Consider the following 14517-nt stretch of genomic DNA (forward strand, 5'->3'; position numbering starts at 1 on the left):
GTTTATTGAATTGCTTTCGCTTCATAGCCTCTGCGCCGATGCCAAGGTGGGACGTTCTCATTATACTGCGTCGCATGCATGCACTTATCACCTTAAACCGTATATTTGCTGCTAAATGTTGATGTGCTAACTTGAATGTCCAAGTGCTAACTTCAATGTTGAGAAATTAACAGTATCTATATCGTACAAGCACTCGAAATTTACTCATGGGTTTCTACGAATTTAAGTGCCCTTTTTAAAAGATTAATTTATTAGTAGAAAAGTAGCTCATCTTGCAGAGTATCCAACTATTCCAGCCATCGCATCGGGATTACACCCAAAATGAATTGGACTACAATTAAACTATATATTGCATGCGTGCTATGATCTGATGTTAGTGACAAATTGGATCTAGCCTAACTGCAGATTTAAGAGGGCCCCCACCTGCCAACTAATAAAAAAAAAAAAAAAAAACAATAATAGAAACAAAATAGAAATAGAAAATAAAGAGGAACCAAAGAAGGGCAACCTTGGATCCTCCTCTGGACAAAGGCAACTTGATTTGTCACGTCCACGAGCGTATAATTGTTTTGGTGACTGCGATATATGTACGTCTTGTTGGAGAATAGAGCAAGTGCAGTGATAAATATCTCTACTATTTTCATAAACACGATAGTGGTCGGACAATTATAATAGCTATCAGCAGGGATAGAGCCGAATAGTGTGGAATAGAATGACCTAGAACTAGTGTTTCCCACTGCTCCAGGCATGGGAATCCTGAAACCAAAAGCCACCCTAATAATTTCACCAGCTGGCATGATATTTACATCATGCGTCCACCCCTAAACAAATAACCCTAACACTGTAATCACAATGAAAAAAATAAATGGCATATCTCTGCACAATGTTTTTACAGACAATCTTGCAATGCCTTCCACAGTTGTTCAGATGCAGTAAATATATGCTGAAACTAGGTATATGCTCAACTCAACAGCCATTGGAGTGTTATTTATAACAATCATCTTTATACAACACCAAGAAACTTGATAAACATAGGAATCATTTTGATAACTTTGATACTTGACAGTCGAATGGAAGTCAGTATTTTACACCGAATTTCCTAAACAAAATGCCAGCAGGATTCTTTAATGCACTTACGCATTTACTTCAGTAAGTTTCTGAAATGACGAATTTCATATGGACCCCCACCATAGGTAGACACATGGGGCTCTTCATGACCTCAATTACTTTGTTGGTTCTTCTGCAGAGATTTTACATGCCATGCTGTTCTGATCAAAGCATTATACACTATTATTGGATTGTGATGTGGCTTAATGACATGATATTTACCTATCAGCTACCCCTTACATATATATATATATATTTTTTATTTTTATAGTATCTTCTTGTTTCTTTCTATAAGAGCTAGTTAGGGAGTAGCAGCACACCTTACAGCAGGAGAGAGGGAAGGGAGAAGAACAAGATGGAGTTTTGGTCTCTGTTCATGATGGCATCAGTGCCGGTGGCCGAGATCATGCTCGTAGGAACACTCGGAGCTTTTCTCGCATCTGGATACGCCAACATTCTCTCGGCTGATGCAAGGAAACACATTAGTAAGGTTTAAAAAAGAAAACATAGTTTACTTTGTTTTCCTGTACTTACCTCCTACATAAAATTGCTCATGCCCTTCAAATCTTGATTTCTTTTGTACTACCTAGATACTGTTTGCAGTTTTTGGCCCAGCTCTCGTCTTTGCGAGTCTCGCAAAGACAGTTACTCTGGAAGAGATAATTTCTTGGTAAGTATCAACCCCTTATGCCTTCGAGATAATTAAGGATGTTAGGTGTAACTAAATTTCCTTGGTAACTCGCAGGTGGTTTATGCCTGTGAACATTGGGATAACGTTCTTGATTGGGGGGATTCTAGGGTGGATAGTAGTGAAGATCTTAAGACCAGAAAAATATCTTGAGAAGATTATCATTGCTAGTTGCTCAGCTGGTAATAGCCACCAAAATTGTTTAAAGATTTGATAAACTATTCTAAAGTTATCTAATCACTAGAAGGATTGTATTATCTCCTATGCACTCCAGGTAACTTGGGCAATTTGCCTCTGATTATTATCCCAGCAATCTGCAATGAGGAGGGAAATCCATTTGGAGAGCCCAGCACATGTAATTCCAACGGACTTTCTTATGTGTCTTTTTCTATGGCGGTAGGAAAATCTCTACCCTCTTTATGCCAAAGTCCATAATAGTATTCTTGTCTTTTTAGGTCTAGATTTATGCAAGTTCTTACTGTTCATGTAGCTTGGTGGTATCTTCATATGGACACACACGTATGATCTTATGCACAAATCAGCTCAACTATATGACAAAATCCAAAATGAAAGTAGACTATCGAAGACAATTGACGAGAAATCGGAGGAAAGTGGAAATGCACACTTCAACATCCGAGAAACAGAAGCTAGCTGTAGTGATCAGGATGCTTTACTTTCACCTTCATCTAAACCTGTTCAAAAAGATGCAGAACAACCAATGGTGAGTGCTTCAACAAACAGTGGGATATTTCATTATCAACAACTTATTATATACTAATTTAATCTTTAACATTAAGACGATGTTTAGCATATAAACTAAGTTAACAGTTATGAAGTGTTACGCTGCTGATCAAAAGGGACATAAGGAATCAACTATCAGAGTGGATTAACTTGTACTCGCATTTCAAAAAACAGATTGTACCATTTTTATCCCGTAGAAAGATGAGAAGCTGCATGTCCAACAACTGGGAAAGATTCAAAGAAATTACTGGCGGAACTATCCATCAGATTGCGGAAGAGTTACTAACACCACCTATGATTGCAGCGGTACAAGTCAAAGCACAGAATTTTTCGATTAAAAGACAGAAAGTAGATTAGAATTTATCAGTATCGTAAGAGAACTGATTTTGTTAACATTTTCTTCGCGTGTTACAGATATTCGGTTTCTTTGTTGGTACCATTCCTCAGCTAAAATTTCTCATAATTGGAGACGATGCCCCACTTAGAGTACTACAAAGTTCGATTACATTACTAGGGTACATGTTATCTTCTATTTCAACTACTCGAATATTTTTCATGACTAATTTGCATCTCGGAGACTATAACAGTATTAAAGTTTCTCTGATTTGTTCCAAACCGAATGCAGAGATGCCACACTACCTTGTGTTACTCTTCTGTTAGGAGCAAACCTAACCCGAGGTAGTACTCCTTCAACAATGACTCATGAAAGGCTATCTTATAAAGGATTAGAAACTTCCAACTCCCATCTAAACTCCATATAATTATCCCCCAAGCAGGAATTCGCAAGTCAGTGTTAAAACCTTTGGCAATTTTGGCAATCATCACTGTGCGTTACGTGATCCTTCCACTCTTTGGCATTGGTATCATAACAACAGCTGCTAAACTTGGGTTTCTCCCAAAATCTCCACTATATCACTATGTACTACTGATACAATTCGCCCTACCACCAGCCATGAGTATTGGTATGGAATCATTGGCATATTTAATTTACATGAGAAGTGCCGTTTTCTCTATGACAGTTAGATAAGGAAGGAAACATACATGCAGGTACAATGGCTGAATTGTTCGATGTTGGTCAAGAAGAGTGCTCCGTCATCTTTCTTTGGACCTACTTGACTGCCGCACTTGCATTTACTATTTGGTCAACGATCTTCATGTGGATCTTAACCTAAGAGAGTCAAGAAACTCTAAGTATACATACAGAATCAAGAACCTAGAATTTCTCAGATTTAATTGGAGAATTTCAACACGCAAGTTATCAAGAGTTGGTGTTATTCTCACCTATATTATATTTGTGGATCTCACCATCTCAAATAAATGGAAGACATAGACTTATTTATTTATTTGTTTACTTATTTATTTTGTTATGTTTAAGTTTGTGTCAAAAAGGAAGAAGTACACGATTGTAAAACATTTCTGTTGATACCAGCACATAGTTTCTATGTGGAGCCTCTTTTTCTCATTTGCCGAACGTGTATTAGAAAAATTCCCTATGAATTAAGATCATCGTCTGCTTACGAGGGCCAAAATACTTAGCATATCAAAATTCCCCTAGATTTTCAAATAGATCCCCTCAATCTTTTTTCGTAAATTTAATTTAATTTCTTTTTCTTTCTTTCTTTTTTTTTTTTGAGAAGGAAACTAGTTTTGATTTATAATGCCGAAATCTAGTATCGACACCAACAGTTCTGAGTTTGATTGCAGAATTTGCACTCTATCTTCACATTTCTAGCCCATATCAACCCCTGCATTTCAAGAACAATGAAAGAACGTCCAAAGATCTCTCACCACCCAGCCATTATTAACCAATCTCTGACATGTCAAAGAAGAGAACTTTAAACAAAATAAGATCATCACATAAACGAATTCCCTATCCCATAAAATCTAGATTACAAAACCCCAAATTTCCTACTTCTTGATCCAATTAACGCCTCCTAAATCAAGCAAGAAAATGGCGCAAGCATTCGCAGATGAGTAAAATTCAAAGCATCTAGGAAAAGTGAAAAAGCGACCTGATTGAGAACAACACCGATGTCGACGAGGATAGATGCGAAAGTGCGGGAAATCGAAGTTATCATCGCCCGAGAACTTCTCCATTACAGCAACCTCGAACGTGATCAGGAGGAGGAGGAGGAGGAGGAAAGGGGAACGATTCGAAGAGCCAAAATCTAGGGTTAGGGTTTAGGGTCTCCGCTTCGTCTCCTCTTCTCCAAGGCGTTTGTGCTTTGTCCTCGGCTTCTCCGCGGCACGAACGTACACGCACATGGACGAGCACAACATATATAGGAGCGTGGGTTGGCACGTGCGGATCACGTGCTTAGATAGGCCTATCGGGCCAAGGGCCCAACCCAAAAACTGTTACTTATAAACAATTGTTTTGGCCCATGTGAGATAGACCGGGCCAAAATTTAAGGTCCAATATTATTTTCTCACCCTGGTTCGGGCCAATTTTTGCTCATTTGTATGGGCTGAGTTAAAAGGTTGTTCAGAAGCAGGAAGCTACAGAGCGAGAAATTAAAAATTTTGCGAGCTCGACTTTGCCTCTGGCAACATCAAAGTCGAAAGGACGATCTCTGTACAATTATGAGTGAGAGTTTGGGGCTTCGCGCGTTTTAGAGGCCGAAACAAATTGGTGACATCTACGACTTTCTCTAAATCACGGTTACGATCACTCTAATAAGAAAATAAATAGGCCCTTAAGTTGGAGCTTCCACCGGCTCTCGACACCGTTTGGCTCAACCTATCCTTTCTAATGTGGTGTCACGCATGAAGGGCACAATTTGGGCTAAATGGGTTGAACTACACAGGTTCAGAAAAGTCCAAGTCCAACAGCCAATCATGGCCCGTACAGGCTTGTAAGAAATATCTATATTTTGAGGCTAATAACCATCCAAAAATTGACTCAATATCATTTTTCATCATCAAGGAGGCCTGATGCAAAATGGTGACCCAAGAGGACAAGAATAAATCTGACAATCATTTCGCCATCTGCAACAAGTGACACAAAATAGAAGAGTAGGGAGGGTGGGGGGTGGTGAGAAATGAGTGGCTCAAACTCGACCAATCTCCTTATCCATAAACCATTGGATAGCTCCTGGCACCAGAAGCAACTTTACATGCACTGTATTGCTGTTAATTAGTAGTTAATGCATTCAAAAATGACCATACAAACAATGGTTTTTTTTTGCATTTAGTCCCCTGGTAAATTTTTATTTTAAAATTAGTCCTGTCAAAATTTAATTTGCAAAAATTGTCCTAGGCCTGCCACGTCAGCGTCACGCGGGCAGGGCCAGGGCCCGTGTGTTAAGTTGAACACGGTGAACCATTCACCGTGTTTAGTACGTATTTTTTTGTATATTGAAAAGAGGAATAGGAAATAGGGATGTCAATAGATATGGATATTCGAAATATTATCCGAATCCAAACCCGAATAAATTATATATATATATATATATATATATATATATAATTTATTTTTATTTATTTATATAATATATAAAATATTTAATAATTTTTATTTTTTAGATCTTCATCCAATGGTATAGATTTTTAAAATCCGCCAGGTTCAGATTCAGATTTTGAGTTTTTGGTAGGATATGGATATGGGTATGAATTTTTAAAATCCGTCGGGTTCGAATCCGGGTTTGGATTTTAATTTGATTTTCGGGTTCGGATTCGAATTTTTGAAAAATAGAAGAAAAGGAATACAAATTTTCTATTCATTTTTTCAATATAATACATACTAAATACGGTGAACCATTCACCGTGTTCACCGTGTTTAACTTAAATACCGCCCCTAGTCCCGCCCGCATGGCGTTGACGTGACGCCTACATGACAGGCCTAGGGCTATTTTTGCAAATTAAATTTTGACGGGACTCTTTTAAAATAAAAATTTGCCAGAGGCTAAATGCAAAAAAAGCACTACAAACAATGAGTGATGCTCAGGATTTATTTGCACAGTGGTTTAATAATAAGAACCATTACAACGTATAATTATCACACAGGGAGAAAAAACCTGTTGTTTCTAGTTGCAGTTGGTTGCAGCAATGGCCAGCCATGCAGCTCTCGCCGCGGCGAGAATCCCCTCGAACACCTCCGGCTTTCACGCGAAAGCCGCCCCCGGCCACCACTCCTCCCCTTTCTTTGCCAGGGTCCAGCTCTCTTACTCTGCTAGTCATGTTTGCAGTAACAAACAAGTTCCTTTGTCGCAAAACTATGTATTGATTGGTGCCTCATGTTAAAGCAGAGGCTTGAAGTTGCAGAATTCTCGGGGCTGAGGTCGAGCGCGTGCGACACCTTCGCGACGAACGGGAGGGAGGCATCCTTCTCTGATGCCTTGGCTGCGCAATTGGCCTCCAGGGTAAAATCACCAGAGATTCATTCATCTGTTGCTTCTGATTTCTTATGTCAGTTTTCGTAAAACTAGTCAGTGAATCATGCAGTGATCTAATTCTTCAACTACTGAATTCCAATAGACAGTTCCTGAAAAACTGACGCTTAGCATTATCTTTTCCTTTCCCTTCGTCAAGACCACGGGAGCGAGCCCCGTAAGAGGGGAGACAGTCGCGAAGCTCAAGGTGGCGATCAACGGATTCGGGAGGATCGGCAGGAACTTCCTCCGCTGCTGGCACGGCCGGAAGAACTCCCCTCTCGAAGTTGTCGTCGTGAACGACAGCAGTGGTGTTAAGAATGTATGCGCAAATTGGCTTTACCAGTGTTCATGAATCACAAATTCAATCTTTAGTTACATGAATAAACTCGACTCTCTCTGTTGTAGGCATCACACCTTCTCAAGTATGATTCGATGCTCGGGATCTTCAAGGCCGACGTGAAAGTTGTAGACAGCGAAACCATTTCTGTCGACGGCAAGCCTATCAAGGTCGTGTCGAACCGCGACCCTCTTAAGCTGCCGTGGGCAGAGATGGGCATAGATATTGTTATTGAGGTATATCATTGAGAATTCAAATAATATGATCACATTAAATTCAACAAGGATTCCTAATATTAAAGGATAAAAGCTCTGAACAATTGATCTAATGTAGGGTACTGGTGTGTTTGTCGACGGCCCGGGTGCGGGAAAACACATTCAAGCCGGCGCCAAGAAGGTTATCATTACCGCGCCGGCTAAGGGGGCTGATATTCCAACCTATGTTGTGGGTGTTAATGAAGGTGATTACGACCATGAGGTTTCAAACATAATCAGGTGAGAACGAAGGAGTTTTTTTAAACTTTGCCCATGTTAAATCTAGCATAAGTTAATTTACGGCGTAATTTTCATGAGTTTTTTGTGGTTGCAGTAATGCATCTTGCACCACAAACTGTTTGGCTCCTTTTGTGAAGGTTATGGATGAAGAACTTGGTGAGTATTGTTAGTAGTGGTTCTTTTTTTTTCTTTTTTTTGAAAATTTTATAATATTGTAGAGAGATCATTGTGTCAGATTCTTTCTTTTTTTTTTCTTTTTCCCCCCTCTGATTTGTAATGCATGATTTTTGCAGGGATTGTGAAGGGAACAATGACAACAACTCACTCATACACTGGGGATCAGGTTTGTGTCCTCTGAGAATAGTGTGCAGCTGAGTTTATGTGATTATCTGATGTTATATTATTTCCTACTGACACAAACATACCCCCTGCAGAGGCTGCTGGACGCGTCGCACCGGGACCTCCGGCGGGCACGGGCGGCGGCACTGAACATCGTGCCGACGAGCACGGGTGCGGCGAAGGCGGTGTCGCTGGTGCTCCCGAAGCTGAAGGGGAAGCTCAACGGGATCGCACTCCGCGTGCCGACCCCGAACGTCTCGGCCGTTGACCTGGTGGTCAATGTGGAGAAGAAGGGCCTCACCGCCGAGGACGTCAATGCGGCATTCCGCAAGGCGGCGGAGGGCCCGCTGAACGGAATTCTAGCCGTGTGCGACGTGCCATTGGTGTCGGTGGACTTCCGGTGCACCGACGTGTCGTCCACCATCGACTCCTCGCTCACCATGGTCATGGGCGACGACATGGTCAAGGTGGTCGCGTGGTACGACAACGAGTGGGGATACAGGTGAGTTTACGGAAACAATTGTGTCCTATATCCATGCGAATGTATCGGTGAAAATTTAGCGGTCAATTGACAGTAGTCAACTTGCAGAAACAAATCTGCAACATTACGAAACTTTTAGAGTATTATGTTCAAGAATTAAATTTTGCAGGGGCAGTGCAATTTTCATGCTTTGCATGAATATCCATATGTAGTTGCTCTGCCCTTTTCTCTGCTGCCAATTTCTTAGCACCACTAAGACAATTTAGGCAAGCCTGTGACAGACCATCTCAAACTGTCTTAACTAACTTTTGTAATCTGTCATTCTTTTTTCTTTTTTTTACAGCCAACGCGTGGTCGATCTGGCGCATCTGGTGGCTGCCAAGTGGCCTGGCTTGCCAGCGCAGGACAGCAGCGATCCCCTAGAAGACTTCTGCAAGACAAACCCGGAGACCGTCGAATGCAAAGTTTACGAAGCATAAGATTTTAGTTCCACACTTTGAGCAGAATCGTTGTTCTGATAATTTTCTTTCAGAATGAAACAATTCGCGCAAAGAATCGTCATCTTTTGTCAAGTTGAAAGACGGTGAATTTGATACTGTTGCGACCATACTTTTGCTGTTTAAGATTTGTTTGAGAGTTCATGGTTGATATGAGTCGCAAGTAAGGCAAATTTCTGAGCATGAATTTGGGTGAATATTGTCAAAGACTCTAAAACATTAAACAGGAATTCGATACAGCGAAAACATTTGCTACGAGTGGCATTCGACAGTCTCAAATGTTCGCACCGTGAATCTCCTTTTCATAAGCTGTTATAAATCTAAATTAAAATCAACTTGAAAAGTTCATTGCACTGTCAGTATTAAGCCACAACAATCCTTGCAGAAAAAAAACAAAGTATACATTGTGAATCACGAGCCAAAGGAGACATTCAGGAAATATTAGCTGGAATGAGAAAACATTCAGAATAAATGTGATAAAAATATTTCTTTTGTCCACAACATTTTGTTTTTATAGTTAATGGAGAAAAGCAAAATAGGAACAAGCAACCAATGTTCAGGCACAATCACTTCATATTAAAGGGAACGAAATGGAGAAAAAGTGAAAATGATACCGATGATCTTATCATTTCATACATGTATACTATCTATCTCTATAGTTCCTGGGTGGATACAAGTATATTTGCTCCTATACACAGGAGCATTTGTCCAAATAACACTATCGCCGGCCCGAATTATTTACACTGAGGACAAAAATGCGGTAACCAATTCCCAAAAAAATTTACAGACGAGTTAATATAACTGCATCTATCTAGCTTTCAATATCGGTGCCATTTCTTGACCCTTCCTGTGTTTGTTTCCCTTTGGATCTGTTGTTCACTTCTTCCATACTGTTAACAAAAGAAAGGAAAGACTGAAGGCTTCGGACAGATTGCGAGCTTCCCCGACTGGAAGAATCGGCATTTTCCACGGGCACATGCTTTAAGAACTTCCGCAATACAGTGAGAAAATAGATTAAGATGGCGAGAACGCACGCCACCCCGCATATGAGAAATAGACCGAGGAAGCTGCTAAGATGAAGCCGATTTGACTCTATATCAGTGCTCTGCGAGCTGCATGAGGTTCTCGTCAGCCACTTGTCATGAATCCTCTGTAGATCCCCGTTCTCTGATAGTGTGAGAATGGCTGTTGAGAGATCGACAGCTAAGGGGGAGTCGCGAGGAAAAGCCTGAAATGAGTATGATGAACATGAAATCATTCAGATTTGAAAATTACAAACTCTACCATGATGTATGGTAAAATGTAAGATTACAAACATTAAGGAAATGCTCACAAATCCCCAGCCACTTTTGGTGAACTCCGAGCCCACAATCGCAAACTTGCAATGTGTTGAGAGAAAGAGTTTGATATACGGGCGCTCATCGACCACAGCAGCAACCCCTCCGTTATTAGGACCGAGTTCAAGGGCCATAGCATATTCTTCTGGGGTATTGAAGGCTTTAAGTCGAGATCTTGAAATGCCGAGGTCCTCAACAAGATAATATTCGGTGAACGAACCGACTTGAAATCCAATAGGCTCATCGCTAGATATCAAGCTGTCAAGTCCCTTAATAGGGGAGGTGAGTTGCTGCATGGTGAGTAGCGAAGTCAGGTTTGCCGTGTAGCTAGACTGAATGATCAAGACTACAAATAGCCAAATTATAAGCACGGCTCGCCCCAGAGTGCTCACAGTGTTTTCTTCTGAGGAATGGAAAGAGAAAAAAAAAGAAAAAAGAAAAAAAGAAGAAAAAGACAAGTTAATCAGGTTGAAAAATATACTACTTAGCAATACAAAGAATTATGAAAGGTTCAGCTTCACTTACTATGCGAGAAAAACAAAGTTGAAAAACTGAACCTGTAGAAACAGAAAATGTAAGAGAAAATTAGAAGAAAATATGTTTGTTGACTAGCACTCAAGATTCACACAAAGTTAAAGCGAATGACTACTTGCCGAATAGAAGAATCTTTGTACTTAATGAGAAGAACGGGCTCATAATGTGCGATCTATTTGGATAGAATCATCAGATCAGAAATTAACCCTAATATTAGTTTCTTTTCCTATAAATCTTACCAAAATATCGTAATCAGCTGCTTCTTTGGAGGACCGCGGAATTCGTCATTGATCCTATGCTCCAGAATCCAAATCACCGATCCTACAACAAGAAGGAAGAGCCCTGTGATACACCACATTCTCACCGTAAATGGCTGCAAGAAAGCCCAAGCATTCGAGTTGAGTCTCTTGACAGGGGCCAATACCACAAGCCCCGACTCGATATACGGCTGTGTAAAATCAACGATCCTCGTTCGGTTTGTGACAATCGCAATGTCGCCTATAGCAGCGTCGAGTTCCTAAAAGTAAGCAAAAATTCCAAATGATCAAAATATTGATATAAATTATTCACACTAGAAATTGCAATTATCGAAGAGAGATAATACTCACACCAGACACGACTTTTGCCACAAGATCTGTATAGTTCGGATTGTCACGACCATCACCAAAAGGAATAAACTTATATAGAACAGGATAAGGCAGTAAACTTATAGCAGCAACAAAGACATCTACACAGTACCCCTTCACTACATCACTACCTGGCGCTTCTGAGATGAACTCCCGGTAACTGACTCTATTCGGAACTCCAATTCTCAACTCCTTTCCATTGTTAGGAAAAACCCATCCGCGAGGCTTTGTTGCTGTTTCTCCTGGCCAGATTACGGTGTGCAGCTCTTCATTTGCCGCTGAACGATTTGGCGGCTTCATATATAGTAATTCAGGCGAAGAAACCGACAACCCAGAATAGTTTGACCAGTAACCGACGGTCCGCAACCCAGTTCCTATTATGTTAAGGATATCATACGCCGGGTGAATAAGGTACCCCTGGGAGTCGAAATGAATTGGACCAGTTACACCCACAAAATCTACATTGTGAATTTGATCTAGCAGAAACTGCCCCCCGTTAAACACGCTCATCGCTTCCAAATGTAAATTCCCTCCGTCAGCATCGTGCAAATTGGGGTCGTTAGAAAACGAAACATTTCCGCCACTACTGAAAAATGAATCAAGCGCGTAGGCTATCGTCCACACCGCGTCGTAAGCATATAGCGCATAAGAATTAAGTCGAAAGCTCTTCCATTTGGAAAGAAGGGCGCTCTTTCTTTTGGAATTGGGTGTGTGCTGGCGCAATGCGAGAACTCCTTGCATCGTGTCCGTGATACTTGGCTCAGCGTATGGCGTAGAATCTAAGAAAGAGCTTAGCCAATCAGTTGCAATCCAAACATACCCCTGCGACATCATACCAAGAAACTTTGCCACAGAAAAAACCATGACTCCGGAATCTGGATTCGCATGTAAAACGATTATTCGCGACTCCATTGATGCCACCTTGGCTAGTAAACCAGTGATGTCACTCTTGGTGGCTCCAGGCCTCATTGCAGCTTTATACGAGATCGTACACTGCCTCTCTGCAAGTTTATCATTTAATGAATCAATTCCATTTCGTCCGTAATCGTCATCAATGAATATAGCAATTGCTTGTCTCCATTGATAGTAATCGACTAATTCTGCGATTGCGGCCATTTGAAATAGATCACTTTGGGTGGTTCGAACAAAGTAAGGATACTCGAGGGAAGAAAGAGTGGGATCGGTCGCGGCAAAGGCGAGGAGAGGGACTTTGAGCTCGTTCGCGACATGAGAAATTACGTGGGCGAGAACAGAAGATTGGGGACCGATGATCGCCACAATATCCCTCTCCATGAACTGCAAAGCTGTCACAATTTTTCAACTCAGAAATTGTCAGAAAGTCCTAAAAATACGATCTTGGGGTATAATTGATTTTAACTGAAGATTGAAGATCAGAGATGCAATTCGATACCTTCGGCAATGCCAATGAAACCGTTACAACTGGTGTCCTGCACCTGAACAACCAGTTTGGTGCCTCGAAGAACACCTGAATCATTGTTAACGTCGTCGATTGCGGCATCAATGGCAACCTTGGCCACTCTTCCAATGGTGGAATTGAATGTGAAAAGAGCCCCAATGTTCACAACATAAGGTCTTGTGTAGTTTTTGTCACTAAGCCCAGCACAAAACACACAACAAAGCAGACCCAGCAAGTGAAGAAGCACAAATCTCATGGTGAGTCTAGTGGGAAAAACAAAAAAAAAAAAAAAAAAGGCCTCCTTTTTATTATTATTATTATTATTATTATTTTCCTCCCTCCTCCTCCACAAATTCAAGAACCTAAAGCCCAAAAATAATGACTAGGAGTTTCAAAAACGAAACAAAAGGCCCAAAATTTTCAAAAAAGTTGAAGGAACAAGAATAGTTGAAATAGCATAAAAATCCCACCTTGGCGCACTCGAATAAATCACTTGCAGAAGCAGCCCTATGGAAACAAAAACAACGCTACGGTTGGAGCGACAAAAACAAAGAAGATCCAAAGTGAGGGAGTTGGTGAAACCAAGAGGCAGGGGAAGGGAAAATGTTGGATAAAAAGGAGGGAGTTTTGGGTCCGTAGTAGCTCTTGAAACAGGAAATGCAAAGAGAAGAGGTGGTTGCATGGAGTGAAAGGGGGGAAGCACATGATTCTTGAACTGTTTGGTTTGGGAATAGGGATAGGGATAGGCCCTTATCCCCTTTATACCCAAACGCTAATTTTTTATCCGAGAATAGTAGTTCTCGATTATCCCCACCAACACCTCAATTTTCTATATAAAACTTCCTAATATTTTTTTTATCCTCGGGAACAACCCAATTTTCATCCAAACACTATTTTTCTTATTTCCATACTTGTACCTATCCCTGTAATAGCTAGTTCTTGCTTATACCCGAACCAAATGGTACCTTGAGGGTACTGGTCATTGATGTTACAGGGAAACACATTATTGATCACTTCAGGGATTGTACGGAGCGAAAACAACCCAATGGGGATTTATGGTATGAATGAAAGAGTGTCAGTGGAGTAGTGGACCCAAATTGCACTGATCTGCAAATGAATCTTACAATATAGGGTAAACTTCAAATACCATCCCGTGGTTTCGCACTCTGTCACTTTAGTACTTCGTAGTTTAAAATGTATCAAATTAATGTCCCGTGGGCCGTGGTTTTATTTTTATGTTTTCGTCAGTTTTTTCATTAATATTTCGTTAAATTATAAACAAAAACTTCAAATACCCTATCTAGGTTTATCGAATATTTACTTTAATACTCTTTAGTTTTAACTTTATCACTAATTTAACGAAAAAATTAGTAGAATCGATAATAAAAAGATAAAAAAAAAATCACATGGCACTAAATTGATACATTTTAAATCACAGGGTACTAAAGTAAGAAAGTGTGAAACTACATGGATGATATTTGAAGTTTTCCTTACAGTATATATAAATTTTTTGAGTGAAAAGTATAAATTATCAATTTCGTGATTA

General features: G+C 40.4%; 3 protein-coding genes and 1 long non-coding RNA gene across 11 annotated transcripts; 2 read left to right on the forward strand and 2 right to left on the reverse strand.

The window, feature by feature from the left end:
- LOC109707446 lies at positions 854 to 4812 on the reverse strand. 5 transcript variants are annotated; one of them, XR_002215492.1, is made up of 6 exons: positions 4549 to 4812; positions 3578 to 3704; positions 2718 to 2828; positions 1642 to 2487; positions 1428 to 1571; positions 854 to 1263 (listed from the first exon to the last, which is right to left on the reverse strand). It is a non-coding gene; the product is annotated as an uncharacterized LOC109707446 (long non-coding RNA). The 5 variants fall into 5 exon arrangements; XR_002215488.1 differs by having other exon boundaries at positions 854 to 1268; XR_002215491.1 differs by lacking the exon at positions 3578 to 3704 and having other exon boundaries at positions 854 to 1268.
- Positions 1434 to 3978, forward strand: LOC109707444 (protein PIN-LIKES 7-like). Of its 2 annotated transcripts, none has more exons than XM_020228698.1 (10): positions 1434 to 1597; positions 1698 to 1777; positions 1853 to 1977; positions 2070 to 2191; positions 2286 to 2516; positions 2711 to 2842; positions 2951 to 3051; positions 3162 to 3214; positions 3313 to 3498; positions 3584 to 3978. In XM_020228698.1, the coding sequence occupies exons 1-10, from the start codon at positions 1463 to 1465 to the stop codon at positions 3706 to 3708; spliced, it is 1290 nt and encodes a 429-aa protein (XP_020084287.1). In that variant the 5' UTR covers positions 1434 to 1462; the 3' UTR covers positions 3709 to 3978. The 2 variants fall into 2 exon arrangements, with proteins under 2 accessions (XP_020084287.1, XP_020084288.1); XM_020228699.1 differs by having other exon boundaries at positions 1450 to 1592.
- LOC109707231 (glyceraldehyde-3-phosphate dehydrogenase B, chloroplastic) lies at positions 6476 to 9312 on the forward strand. The gene is made up of 9 exons (XM_020228368.1): positions 6476 to 6688; positions 6784 to 6897; positions 7067 to 7228; positions 7315 to 7482; positions 7580 to 7740; positions 7835 to 7896; positions 8034 to 8083; positions 8175 to 8581; positions 8904 to 9312. The coding sequence occupies exons 1-9, from the start codon at positions 6584 to 6586 to the stop codon at positions 9037 to 9039; spliced, it is 1365 nt and encodes a 454-aa protein (XP_020083957.1). The 5' UTR covers positions 6476 to 6583; the 3' UTR covers positions 9040 to 9312.
- LOC109707229 (glutamate receptor 3.1-like) lies at positions 9649 to 13707 on the reverse strand. 3 transcript variants are annotated; one of them, XM_020228365.1, is made up of 7 exons: positions 13442 to 13701; positions 12966 to 13165; positions 11537 to 12858; positions 11168 to 11445; positions 10920 to 10951; positions 10391 to 10797; positions 9649 to 10285 (listed from the first exon to the last, which is right to left on the reverse strand). In XM_020228365.1, exons 1-7 carry the CDS (start codon positions 13651 to 13653, stop codon positions 9869 to 9871), a joined length of 2868 nt encoding a protein of 955 aa, XP_020083954.1. In that variant the 5' UTR covers positions 13654 to 13701; the 3' UTR covers positions 9649 to 9868. The 3 variants fall into 3 exon arrangements, with proteins under 3 accessions (XP_020083954.1, XP_020083955.1, XP_020083956.1); XM_020228366.1 differs by having other exon boundaries at positions 10121 to 10285; positions 10374 to 10797; positions 13442 to 13704; XM_020228367.1 differs by lacking the exons at positions 9649 to 10285; positions 10391 to 10797; positions 10920 to 10951 and adding an exon at positions 10958 to 11100 and having other exon boundaries at positions 13442 to 13707.

The sequence above is a fragment of the Ananas comosus genome, linkage group 3, assembly GCF_001540865.1.
Source record: "Ananas comosus cultivar F153 linkage group 3, ASM154086v1, whole genome shotgun sequence".
NCBI lineage: Eukaryota > Viridiplantae > Streptophyta > Magnoliopsida > Poales > Bromeliaceae > Ananas > Ananas comosus.

Bases quoted from the DNA above. Each gene is read 5' to 3' on its own strand.
- LOC109707444 (XM_020228698.1), top strand. From the start codon at position 1,463: ATGGAGTTTTGGTCTCTGTTCATGATGGCATCAGTGCCGGTGGCCGAG. The intron at 3,052-3,161 runs GTACATGTTATC...AACCGAATGCAG, and splicing joins AGTTCGATTACATTACTAGG to AGATGCCACACTACCTTGTG. The intron at 3,215-3,312 runs GTAGTACTCCTT...TCCCCCAAGCAG, and splicing joins AGGAGCAAACCTAACCCGAG to GAATTCGCAAGTCAGTGTTA.
- LOC109707231 (XM_020228368.1), top strand. From the start codon at position 6,584: ATGGCCAGCCATGCAGCTCTCGCCGCGGCGAGAATCCCCTCGAACACC. The intron at 7,741-7,834 runs GTGAGAACGAAG...TTGTGGTTGCAG, and splicing joins GAGGTTTCAAACATAATCAG to TAATGCATCTTGCACCACAA. The intron at 8,582-8,903 runs GTGAGTTTACGG...TTTTTTTTACAG, and splicing joins GACAACGAGTGGGGATACAG to CCAACGCGTGGTCGATCTGG.
- LOC109707229 (XM_020228365.1), bottom strand. From the start codon at position 13,653: ATGCAACCACCTCTTCTCTTTGCATTTCCTGTTTCAAGAGCTACTACG. The intron at 13,166-13,441 runs GTGGGATTTTTA...TGCTGGGCTTAG, and splicing joins ATTTATTCGAGTGCGCCAAG to TGACAAAAACTACACAAGAC. The intron at 12,859-12,965 runs GTATCGAATTGC...AAATTGTGACAG, and splicing joins TTTCATTGGCATTGCCGAAG to CTTTGCAGTTCATGGAGAGG.